Below are 12,600 nucleotides of genomic sequence, written 5' to 3'. Positions count from 1 at the left end.
TGTCATGCTATAAGGGAAGATGTTAAAAAGTTGAGATTCAAAATATGGGAACATGGATTACTTTTATAGTCCTATATTATTCCTATAACTCAAACAGAAAAATATGGAAAAAGAGCTGAGTTACACAAATAGTATTTCCAAATAAATTAAAATTTGGGTAAAATAATTAATGGAGATGCTAAGGCACCATTTACCCAATAGGATGTTGTACTGGTACATAGATCCTCTAGTAAAATGGAATAACGTGATATCTGTGACATACTGACATGATTCATTACATGACAGAGTTAACATTTTAACAAACATCCACTTTTATTTAGTAACAAATTGCATATATAGTGTAATTATAAGTAAAAAGTTGCTGTAAGCTGGGCATCGTAGCCCATTCTTGTAGTCCTTGGGAGCCTGAGGAAGGATTTTCACTAGTCCAAAGTCAGTCTCAGCAACTTAGCAAGTTCCAAAGCAACATAGTGAGACACTTTCCCAAAATAAAAAATAACAAAGTGTTGGGGATGTGCCTCAGTGGTTATGTATCCCTGAGTTTAACAGAAAATGGAAATTAAAAAATTAAAACCTAGTACCAAATCTCCCAAAATATTGTTTTTCATATTTAAATTGTTCTTTTTAGATATACATGACTATAGAGTGTATTTTGACACAGTATATATGCATGGAGTATAACTTATTCTAATTAGGATCCCATTCTTGTGGCTGTACATGATGGTGAAATTCACTGTAGTATATTCATATATGGATATAGGAAAGTTATCTGATTCATTCTACTGTCTTTCCTATTCCCATCCCATCTCCCTTCTCTTCATTCCCCTCTCTAATGCACTGAAATTCTATTGTCCCCCCGCCTTGCCCCTTGTGTTAGCATCCACATATCACAGAGAACATTCAACCTATGGATTTCTGGGATTGGCTTTTTCACTTAGCATGATAATCTCCAGATCCATCCATTTACCAGCAAAGGTTGTAGCCATTCCTTTCTTATGGTTGAGTAATAGTCTACTGTGGCTATATACCTCATTTTCTTTATCCATTCATCTTTTGAGGGCACCCTGGTTTGTTCCATAGCTTAATTATTGTAAATTGAGCCGCTATAAATATTGATGTGGCTGTATCACTGTAGTATGATAATTTTAAGCCCTTTGGGTATATACCGAGGAGTAGGATAACTGGGTTGTTTAGTCAGCTTTTTTTGCTGCTGTGACTAAAAGACCTGACAAGAACAATTTTAGAGGAGGAAAAATTTATTTGGGGTCTCACAGTTTCAGAGGTCTCAATCTACAGATGGCAGGCTCTATTCCCTGGGGCTTGAGATGAGGCAGAAAATCATGGCAGAGTGTGGCACAGGGAAGCAGCTCACGTGATGATCAGAAAGCAGAGTGAGACTCCACTTGCCGGATGCAAAATATATACCCCAAAGGCATGACCCCAATGACCCACCTCCTCCAGTCACATCCTACCTGACTTTGGTTAACACTCAGTGAATTCCCATCAAGGGATTAATTCACTGACTGGGTTAAGGCTCTCATAACTCAATCATTTCTCCTCTAAATCTTCTTGCTTTGTCTCATAGTTTGGGAGACACCTCACATGTAAACCATAACACTCTCCTCTGGCCCCCCAAAACTCATGAACATTTCACAATGCAAAATACATTTAGTTCATTCCCAAGAGTTCCCATAGTCTCAACATTTCCAAGACTGTCCAAAAGTTCAAGTCCACAGTCTCCACTGAGACTAAGGGTAAGCTCACATCATGAGCACTATAAAATTCAAATATAATTCATAACTATCTAATATGAAAAGGCACAGAGTAAACATTTCCATTCAGAAAAATAGGGGCATAGAAAGAAGGGATAAGATCAAAGTAAGACTGAAATCAAGCTGGGCAAACAAGTCCTGTAGTCCTGTGTTCAGCATCTGGAGCACACAGCAGGACGTCCTCTCAAAAGCAGTTCTTGCGTCGCTCCATGCCTTGGCCTTGTTGGTTGTAGCCCAAGAGACTTTTCTGTTGGCTTGTCTGCTTGACTCCTGCAGCTTTCCTTAGTGAATGTCCCACAGTTACTTACAGTTTTTAATTTGGGGGTCTCCACTGCAGCTTTGGCTTCCTCCTCCCATCTCCATGCAAGGCCCTCTCTGGGAGTGCCCACAGGGACTCTGACCTCGCTGAACTTTGCCTGGCCTCCTAGGCCTTCCTTTGAAATCCTGATAGAAGCCTCCATGTCCCCCAACTCCAGCATCCTGTATTCCTGTAGAATGATGGAGTTGATGCCAAGGTCCTCCGCCACCTTGAGCAAGGCCTGCAGCAGTCTTCGAGTGCCTAGGTGGTCACACAAGTCTAAAAAACTTCTAGGCCCCTGTGCAAGGAGGGTGCCCCACTGGTCTCTTCTCAACAGAACTTTCACATTTACTCTCTTGAGTCTGAGATGGTTGTTATCTTTCCTGGGTTGCCTTCAAGTGATGTTTCTTGTAGTGCCTGGGCAAAGTCTATAGCATTTCTCCAAAGGTAGTAATGTCTTTAACAACTGCAAATTCCTGAGCCCCAGTTTTACTCCCTTCTTTAAAGTCCAATTTTTTCAAATCTTTCTGCTCCTGAATATTACAATAAACTTGGATAAAAGACACCAAAACTCATGACACATCCTGAATACCCTGCTCCCTAATATTTAGTTTGATACCACCCTATTTATCGATTGATTTTACTTCTTGTGCTTTTGGAATCTTGTTGAGAAAATCAGATCCTAAGCGAACGGAATGGAAAGCTGGGCCTATATTTTCTTCTAGTAGGCACAAGAGTTCTGGTCTAATGATCCACTTTGAGTTGTGTGTAGGGTGATGTAGGGGATAAGTTTCATTCTGCTACATATGGATTTCCAGTTTTCCCAGCACCATCTGTTGAATCAGCTATATAATTTCCAGTGTGTTTATGGCCCCTTTATCTAGCATAACTGTATTCATGTGGGTTTGTCTCTGTGTCTTGTATTCTGTTCCGTTGGTTTTCATGTGTTTTTGTGTGAATACCATGCTGTTTTGATACTATATATCTGTGGTATAATTTATGGCCTGGTATTGCAATGCCTCCTGCTTTGCTTTTCTCACTGATGATTGCTTTGTCTATTAGCCTCTTGTCAATCCAAATGAGTTTCTTAACTGCTCTTCTATTTCTATGGAGATCATTAACATTTTAATAGACAGTCCATTCAATCTGTATAATGCTTTTGGTAGTATAGCCATTTTAACAAGATTAATTCTGCCTATTCAAGCAAATGGAAGATCTTTCCATCTTCTAAGATCTGTTTTAATTTCTTTACTATTCTGTAGTTTTCATTGTAGAGGTCTTTCACCTCTTTTGGTAGAATGATTCCCAAGTATTATTTGAGGTTATTGTGAATGGGATATTCTCCTAATTTCTAAGTTGATTCATTATTGATGTGCAAGAATGCAATTGATTTATGGGTGTTAATTTAAATCTAGCTACGTTCCTGAATTTGTTTGAGTTCTAGAAGTTTTCTGGTGGAGTTTTTTTGGGTCTTCTAAATATAGGATAATGTCATCAGCAAAGAGGGATAGTTTGATCTCTCCTTTTCCTATTCATATCGCTTAGGTTTTTACTTTTGATAAATGCTCTCATTAGTTTCAAGGGCTATGTTGTATAGAAGTTGTGATAGGGGGCATCCCTGTTTTGTTCCAGTTTTTAGAGGGAATGCTTTTTAATTTTTCTCAATCTACAATCATGTGGGCCTGGGGTTTAACATATAGCTTTTACAATGTTGAGGTATGTTCTTAATATCCCTAATTTTCCTAGTGTTTTGAACAGGAATGGATGTTGTATTTTGTTAAATGCTTTTTCTGCATATATGGAGAAAATAATGTGATTCTTGTCTTTAAGTCTACTGATGTGATGAATTATGTTTATTGATTTCCAGAGTTGAAGTAACCTTGCATGCCTGGGATGAACTGCACTTGATCATGGTGCACTATCTTTTAAATATTTTTGTATGCAACTTGTATTTATTAAGAATTTTATGGTGTTGGGTTTGTGGCTCAGTGGTAGAGCACTTGCCTAACATGTGAGGCACTGGGTTCGATTCTCAACACCACATTAAAAAAATAAAGATATCATGTCCGTCTACAGCTAAAAATATTCAAAAAAAGAAAAAAAGAATTTTTGCATCTATACTCATCAGGGATGTGTGTCCGAAGTTTTCTTTCCTTGATGTGTCTTTCTCTGGTTTTGGTAACAAGGTGATACTAGCCTCGTAGAATGAGTTTGGAAGGGTTCCATCCTTTTCGTGTGCTTAACCACTGAGCCACATCCCAGACCCCCTTTTTAAATATTTTATTTAGAGACAGGGTCTTGCTGAGTTGCTTCAGGCTTTGTTAAGTTGCGGAGGCTGGCTTTGAACTCATGTTCCTCCTGCCTCAGCCTCCTGAACCACTGGGATTACAGGTGTATGCCACAGTATCCAGTTCTTTTTATATTTCATAGAATAATTTGAGGATTGGTGTTAGTTCTTCTTTGAAGGTCTGGTAGAGCTTGGCTGGGAATTCATCTGCACTGAGCTTTTCCTTTTTGGTTGGCTTTTGAAGATATATTCAATATCACTGCTGGAAATTATCTGTTCAAAATATCCATGTGCTCCCGATAAATTTTGGGTAGGTCACATCACTAAAAATTTGTTGATGTCTTTGAAATTTTTCATTTTATTGGAATATAAATTTTCAGGATAGTTTTTATCTTCTGCATTTCAATAGTGTCATGGTGATATTTCCTTATTCATCATGGTTTTAGTAATTTGAAATTTTCCTGTTTCTCTTAGCTATCTTGCCTAAGTGTTTGTCAATTTTGTTACTTTCTGTGAATCAACTTCTTCTTTCACTGATTTTTAAAATTTTGTTTCAATTTCATGATTTTGGCTGCCTTAAATTACTTCCTGTCTTCTACTGCTTTAGGTGTTGATTTGCTCTTCTCTTTGCAGAGCTATGTTAGGCTGTTTTTGTGTGTGTGTGACTTTGTATCTTAATGAATTTGTTCAATGCAACAAACGTTCCTTTTAGAACAGCCTTCATAGTTCCCAGAGATTTTGATATACTGTGTCACTATTATCTTTTCCCCCACCCGATTCTTCTGCAATTCATTGATCATTCAATATATTTAGACACCAAGTGTTACAGTAGCTTCTGTTTTATTTTATAATTGACATCTAATTTCATTGCACTATGATCTGATAGAATGCCTTTTTTTTTGCTTATGCTGAGTTGCTTTGTGCTTAAGATATGGTCTATTTTAGAGAAGGATTCACGTGCTGCTGAGAAGAAAGTGTACTCAGTCATTGATGGATGAAATAGTCTATGTGTCTATTAAGTCTAAATTATTAATATTTCTTTTTAGTTCTACAGCTTCCTTCTTAGTTTTTGTTTGGAGGATCTATCCTGTGGTGAGCGAGGTGTGTTGAAGTCATCCAGCATTACTGTGTTGTGATCTATTTGATTCTTGAAATTGAGGATTTTTTAAATGATGTACATAGATACTCCATTGTTTGGGGCACAAATATTTAAAATTATTACTTCTTGATGATGTACAATTCCCTTAAGCCATAGGAAATAAACTTACTTTTCTCATCTGATTAACTTTGGCTTGAATTCCACTAATTCTGAGAATAGAAACCCCTGCTTGTTTATGAGATCCATGTGAATAATATATTTGTTCTCATCCCTTTACCTTCAATCTACAGATGTAATGACTTGAAATGAGTCTCATGGAGACAGTATAATGTTGAACTTTATTTTTAAATTCAATTTCCAGTGTGTCTTTTGATTGAAGAGTTTAGGCTATGCACATTGAATTTTATTATTGAGAAAAGTTTTTTATTGTCCTTCATTTTATTTATTTCTTTTAAATTTGAATCAGATCCTCCTTTGATTGATGTTCTTCTAGGGTGCTTCTTCCCTTTGCTGGTTTTCAATTTTATTTATCTATATTACAGATATTCCAAATATACTTCATGAAATATTTTATTGAAAGTTTTGTGGTGTAGCCTTTCTAGTTGTGAATTCTTTTTTTTTTTTTACTTATCATGTAAGTTTTTATATTATCATCAATAATAAACTTTATTTTGTTGGACAAAATATTCTTGGCATACATTTTCATTCATAGTTTGGTATATATCATCCCAAGACCTGCAATCATTTAGGGTCTGGGTTGAGAAATCAGCTAAGATCTGGATTGGTTTCCCTGTAATTTTGACATGTCAATTTTTTTCTGGCCTTTAAAACTCTATCCTTACTTTTTATCATAGGCAGTTTCATAATGTGCCTTGTGACGGCCTGTTTTCATTTTGTACATTTGAGTTTTGCAAGCCTCCTGTATTTGAATTTCCATTTCATTTTTAAAGTTTGGGAAATTTTCAGATATATTTCATTGAAAACATTGTGCATTCTTTTGTTTGCACCTCTGAGGTTTCATCTATCCCAATATATCTTATATTTGGTCTTTTCATGTTCTCCCATAATTGTTGGAATTTCTGTTCATGGTCTCTTAGCATCTTTACTTCAGGGTCAATTTTTTCCCCCCAAATTTTATATTGTCATTCTTGCATGAAACTATCTTCCAAGTGGTCAAGTCAGCAAGTGATGCTTTCCATTGACTTTTCAATTTGATTTATTGACTCCATAATTTTTAGGTTTTCTCCCCCCCTGAAAAGTCTCACTATAGAAGTGATCTTTCATTTCCTGTATTTTCTCTGATTTCACTGTTTATATTGTCCTTTACCTCACAGATCAGTTTAACTATGACCATTCTATACTCCTCCTCCAACATTTCTTCCACTGTGATGTTGACGGATTCTGCTATTGAAGTATTATGCTTTGGCATGGGTTATTCCCTTGCTTTTTCATATTCTTTGTTTACCCATCTAACAGTATGAATCTGAAGCAGCAGAGTTTCTACCCTGTGGAGTTATAGTGTCTCTGAAGGTTTCCAATACCTCACAGTTTATGGGGAGACAAAAAATAACAACCACAGCAAGCAATATACAGCATTAAACCAAATACTTCCCATGATGAAATCTACGATGTTAACTGTCACAATGAAGAGAAATAATGTGATCAGTTGTTGCCCACATTAAAAACAGTAATATTGCAAAAGGGTTTACGATTTCAAATGGTGAACAGGGAGAGAACAGAAGAGATGTAGGGTGGGGGTGAGTATGAGGGAGTAGGAGAGAAAATACAAGTATAAAAAAAAGACTCAAGGGAAACAGGAGAAAAAATATGTAAAATAACAATAAAAACCCTAAAAGAATACAAAACAAAACTGAAAATACTAATCAAACATCCTAGCCATCAAAATGCCAAGCCATAAATAACTGCATTCAAAAGATGCTAGAATTAAGAAAGAGATCACTATGCATATGAATTAGTGTCAATGTGAAAAGTCAGAGTTGTTTCCATTGGAGTTCAAAAAGTTCTTGGCCTCCCTTCTCCAGCAGTGTTGAGTGGGGTGGGTTGGAGTGTGGTTTGATCCACACACAGGGTGGCGTCACCACAGTGTGAGAGCCAATACTGAAGGTGGAGATCCTGGACATGAGTTTAGGCTTAGGTATGCTCTAGGTTCATTTTCAAATGGTGATTGATCTAAATATTTTAAATCAGTACACCTCCAGGGCTCCAGCAGTCGCCAGTCCACAATGAGGGACTACACCCCAGTAATCTCCCTGGGTATCTCTCGTGTGACTAAGGAGCCCTCAAACCTTTGTCCCCTCCATCACCCACTGACCTCGAATTTCATGGTCTCTTTGGTTGAGTGTCCAAGATCAATATTGCCCACCCTGCCCTATTGAATTCCTAGTTAGGCGTGTCTCACCCAGCTTGTCCAGTGAGCTGCTGGACTCAAGTGGGGAGGGAGCTAGGCTGGATGGGTTTCCATAATCTGTATTCCCCTGTACAAATGCCTCTCTACATTTGATTTTCTCTTGGTCATTTAGGTGCTCTCTATGTCAGGTAGTGTGGGTTTGCCAGGCCTGTATTTTAGGACCAGGCTGGGTTTGCCTGGAATTGGCTCCCCCGAATGCCCACCCCCATGGCACAAGTACAAAATGGTTCCTTCCTCTGTCCACTGTAGGGAGCTGACTGATCGCTGATCTGTATGTATTCAGACACACCACAGGCCTCCTAAAAATGTGGGTTCCTTTAGTGCCCTTATCACTTTGATTGTGGAGGCTCCAGATTGGCTGGTGCTGGGGATTTCTTATTTTATTAAATCTAACTTCCTGAGTTCCCCATCTGCTTTAATTGTCCAGTATTAATTACCAGTAAGTCCCTTTTTTCCCATCCACCTTGCAGAGAAGCTGCCTTACTTGATTTTATGTCAGAGGGGCCAGTAAAGATTCCTCCCAAAATTAGATTTCTAACTATAATAAACTGTGATAATCATGTTTTCTCCAATTTTAAAAAGTGAGCATGTTTGGTAATGTTTGATTTACAATAAACTAATATCATTTCAGTGCTAACCTACCTGCAGCATACTATTTCTGTGAAGATTTCATTATTTCTACCACATCAATGATGTTTAATAAATTTTATGCGACTTAAAGTTAATTACCCATTTTCTTTATTAAAGTGGACAAATGTCATTCCACATTGGTTTCATATTTTGAAGAAAGTTTGAAATTTGATTAAAGGCTTGGACACATTCTGTACATTTATAGGGTTTCTATGCCCTGTGAATTCTCCACTTTTCGTAATGTTTGAACAGTGGCTAATAGCTTTGGGACAATTTTTCCACTTGTATTCTCAAAGTATGAACTCCCAGGGGAGAGGGTGAATAATGAGTGACTGAACAACTATTGGACACTTTGTCACTTTTTCTACATTTCAATTTCTATCTACTATGATTCTTCTGGTGTGGAGTAAGGGCTGAGCCATCCGTCGAGGCCCTGGGACAATGCTCCATTTGCAGAGCTTCTCTTCAGTATGAATTCTCTGTGGTAGAGCAAGGCCTGACCCTTCTCTTCAGTATAAATTCTCTGTGGTAGAGCAAGGCCTGACCTTCAATCAAGACCTCTGCCCTCTCCTTTACAGTGGCGTGACTTCTCTCCAGTATGGATTCTGTGATGTTGAATTAGGCTGGATCTGTGATAAAAACCTTTGCCACATTCTTCACATGTGTGGGGTTTCTTTTCACTGTGAACTCTCTGGTGTTGAGTAAGCTGTGATTTTTGAATAAAAGCTTGGCCACAGTCGTCACATGTGTAGGGCTTCTCTCCAGTATGAAGTCTCTCATGGTAAATAAGTTTTTCCTTTTGACTAAAAGCTTTGCCACATTCTTTACAATTGTATGGCTTCTCTCCAGTATGAATTCTCTGGTGTCGAGTAAGCAGTGACTTGTGAGCAAAAGCTTTGCCACATTCTTGACATGTGTAGGGCTTCTCTCCAGTGTGAATTCTCTGGTGTTGAGCAAGGTTTGATCTGTGATAAAAAGCTTTGCCACATTCTTCACATGTGTGGGGCTTCTCTCCAGTATGAATTTTCTGGTGTCCTTTAAGAGCTGATATTTGCTTAAAACATTTGCCACATTCTTCACATTTGTAGGGCTTCTCTCCAGTATGAGTTCTATGGTGTCGAGTAAGCGGTGATTTTTTAACAAAAGCTTTGCCACATTCTTTGCATTTGTACGGCCGCTCTCCTGTATGAATTCTCTGGTGTTCAATAAGCAATGATCTTGTATGAAAATCTTTGCCACATTCTTCACATTTGTAGGGCTTCTCTCCTGTATGAAGTCTCTGATGGCAAGTAAGATGTTCTTTTTGACGAAAAGCTTTGCCACATTCTTTACAAGTGTATGGCTTCTCTCCAGTATGAAGTCTCTGGTGTTGAGTAAGCAGTGATTTGTGAACAAAAGCTTTGCCACATTCTTCACATGTGTAGGGCTTCTCTCCAGTATGAATTCTCTGGTGGAGAGAAAGATTTTCTGTTCGTTTAAAAGCTTTTCCACATTCTTTACATTTGTAGGGCTTCTCTCCAGTGTGAACTTTCTGGTGTTGAGCAAGGTTTGATCTGTGATAAAAAGCTTTACCACATTCTTCACATTTGTAGGGCCGCTCTCCAGTATGAATTCTGCGGTGTTTAGCAAGCAATGACCTTATATGAAAATCTTTGCCACATTCCTCACATTTGTAGGGCTTCACTCCAGTATGAATTCTCTGGTGCTCAGTAAGAAAGAAGCTTTTAGTAAAGGCTTTGTCACATAATTTACATTTGTAGGGCTTCTCTCCAGTATGAATTCTCTGGTGTTCTTTAAAATATGATGTTTGTTTAAAACCTTTGCCACAGTTTTCACATTTGTAGGACTTGTTTCCTGTATGTATCCTCTGATGTTGAGTAAGGTTTGATCTGTAATAAAAACCTTTGCCACATTCTTGACATTTGTAGTGCTTCTCCCCAGTATGAACTGTCTGGTGCTCTTTTAAATTTGATCTTTGTTTAAAACCTTTGCCACATTGTTCACATTTGTAGGGCTTCAGTCCAGTATGACTTCTCTGGTGTTGAGTAAGGTTTGACCTGTAATAAAAACCTTTGCCACATTCTTCACATTTGTAGGGCTTCTCTCCAGTGTGAATTCTCTGGTGCTGAGTAAGCAGTGATTTGTGAACAAAAGCTTTGTTACATTCTTCACATTTATATGGCTTCTCTCCAGTATGAATTCTCTGATGTCGAGTAAGCAGTGATTTGTGAACAAAAGCTTTGCCACAGTCTTCACATTTGTAGGGTTTTTCTCTGGTATAAACACTGTGATGAAGAATAAGGCTTTGCATTTCATTAAAGGTTTTGCTGCATTCTTTACGTTTGTAGGCCTTCTCTCCTGAATAAGTACTTTGGTGTTGAGTAAGGGTTGAAACATTCTTTAAGGGTTTGGCACACTCTTTACATTTGTAGGATCTGTCTCCAGGACAAACAATCCGATGTTGAGTATCACACGAGTTTTTTGTTTTGTCACTGCTATGCCATCGGATATATTTAGAAAGTGTTGAACCACTGTTAATGGCTTTGCCACATTCTTTACATTTGCAGGGCTTCTCTCCAGCATGAATCCTCAGATGTTTAACAGGGGGTGATCTTTGATTTAAAATTCTGGCACATTCTTTAAATTTGTAGGGCTTATCACTGTCATTGTATCTGTGGGGTTTAGAAAAGGTGGAACAACGAAATGACTTGATTCATTCTTTAAACTCACTGGGCTCCCTTCTACTATACATTCTCTTCTATTTTCTGACCTTTGCAACTTGATTAAGTGCTCCCCTCACATGCCTTACACTTGCAAGGTTTATCTTGCCTTTGACTATTTGGATGGGTAGTAAGTTTCTAGCACTGAAGTAACACTTTCCTATGTTGTTCATCTTTGTGAATCTCTTTTGAAAAATGAGCACACTGATGATTTCTGGCTTTCTAACCAATATCAAAGTTTTTATGAATTTCTCTATAGTCGTAATTTTTATCAGCAATATAAACACACTGGTAATTAATCAGAGTAAAGACCTGGCTAAAGGTGTTACTTGTTTCATTACATATGTAACATACTTTCCAGAAATCTCTACCTGAAATTTTCATTAAGCAACAGTTGGTAAGGACCTCCCGCAGTCCTTAAAATTGTATGTGTGGACACAAGGAGATATTGTTGCTTCATTGCAGAATAAAGGACATTTTGTAAAGGAACCCTCAAAAATATCACTTTTAGAAACATGTCCTTCACTTTTAAATCTTGTCCATACAAATGTCTGATTAGAAGTTTAACTCAATGCTATGTTTGGAATCGGTCAAGTTAATAATTGAAGCAGATTTTCCACATTTCCTTTCACAGGAAATGTATGCTTCAAAAATTGCTGTGGATATATTCTTAAAGACATACATAGCTCCTCAAAAGTAACGGGTGTAAACTGAATTCTTCTCTGAGACATTAAATGTTCTTGATGTCTGTTGGCAGTGAAGTTTTCGTTATGAATAGTCACTGCAAATTGGTTTTGTTCCTTGTAATATGGTTTCTGAACTTCACTCTCACTTATAGTTTCCCATATTTTCTTAACTGTAAATAGTCAAAGTCACAATTTCCATACCTTCCCTTCATCATTTTTTGAAATAAATATTTTATTTCCTGCTCCGGTGGAGATTCGTGAGTATGATGAGAAGTCGTGACTGAAATAAATGAAAATAACAATTATTGTACATACTGGATTTGGTGAATGAATATATTTTGCAACCATACCATATAAAATTATATTCATGTCAGGACATCAGCAGTAAATAAAAGACCATCATTACTCTAGAAATATGTGGACTAAAATATGAACAAACAAAAGTACTTTGTGAGAACTGCCTACCTAAACCATCTTAGAGAACATAGTACCCGAGATGAGTTCAGTACTAAGGAGAGAGATATAGTAGAGGGAAGGAAACTGTGGTACTTTTATCAACCACATCCTCCCCTCCTCCATAATATAGTGTTGCACAATTAGAAAAAAATCTACCAACTCCCTTCTCTCTCAGTAGAGAAATATGAAGCATATGCAAACATTTGTGGCTTTCTTGGGGACTG

At 37.5% G+C, this 12,600-nt stretch overlaps 1 protein-coding gene across 1 annotated transcript; it reads right to left on the bottom strand.

Moving 5' to 3' along the window:
• Nucleotides 1-5,318: 5,318 nt before the first annotated feature.
• LOC124965738 (zinc finger protein 781) lies at nt 5,319-11,266 on the bottom strand. Its single transcript, XM_047526895.1, has 2 exons — nt 11,245-11,266; nt 5,319-10,151 (listed from the first exon to the last, which is right to left on the bottom strand). Exons 1-2 carry the CDS (start codon nt 11,264-11,266, stop codon nt 9,133-9,135), a joined length of 1,041 nt encoding a protein of 346 aa, XP_047382851.1. The 3' UTR covers nt 5,319-9,132.
• Nucleotides 11,267-12,600: the final 1,334 nt, after the last annotated feature.

The sequence above is a fragment of the Sciurus carolinensis genome, chromosome 15 (assembly GCF_902686445.1).
Source record: "Sciurus carolinensis chromosome 15, mSciCar1.2, whole genome shotgun sequence".
Classification (NCBI taxonomy): Eukaryota; Metazoa; Chordata; class Mammalia; order Rodentia; family Sciuridae; genus Sciurus; species Sciurus carolinensis.
This window is presented reverse-complemented; position numbering and strand designations above follow the sequence as displayed.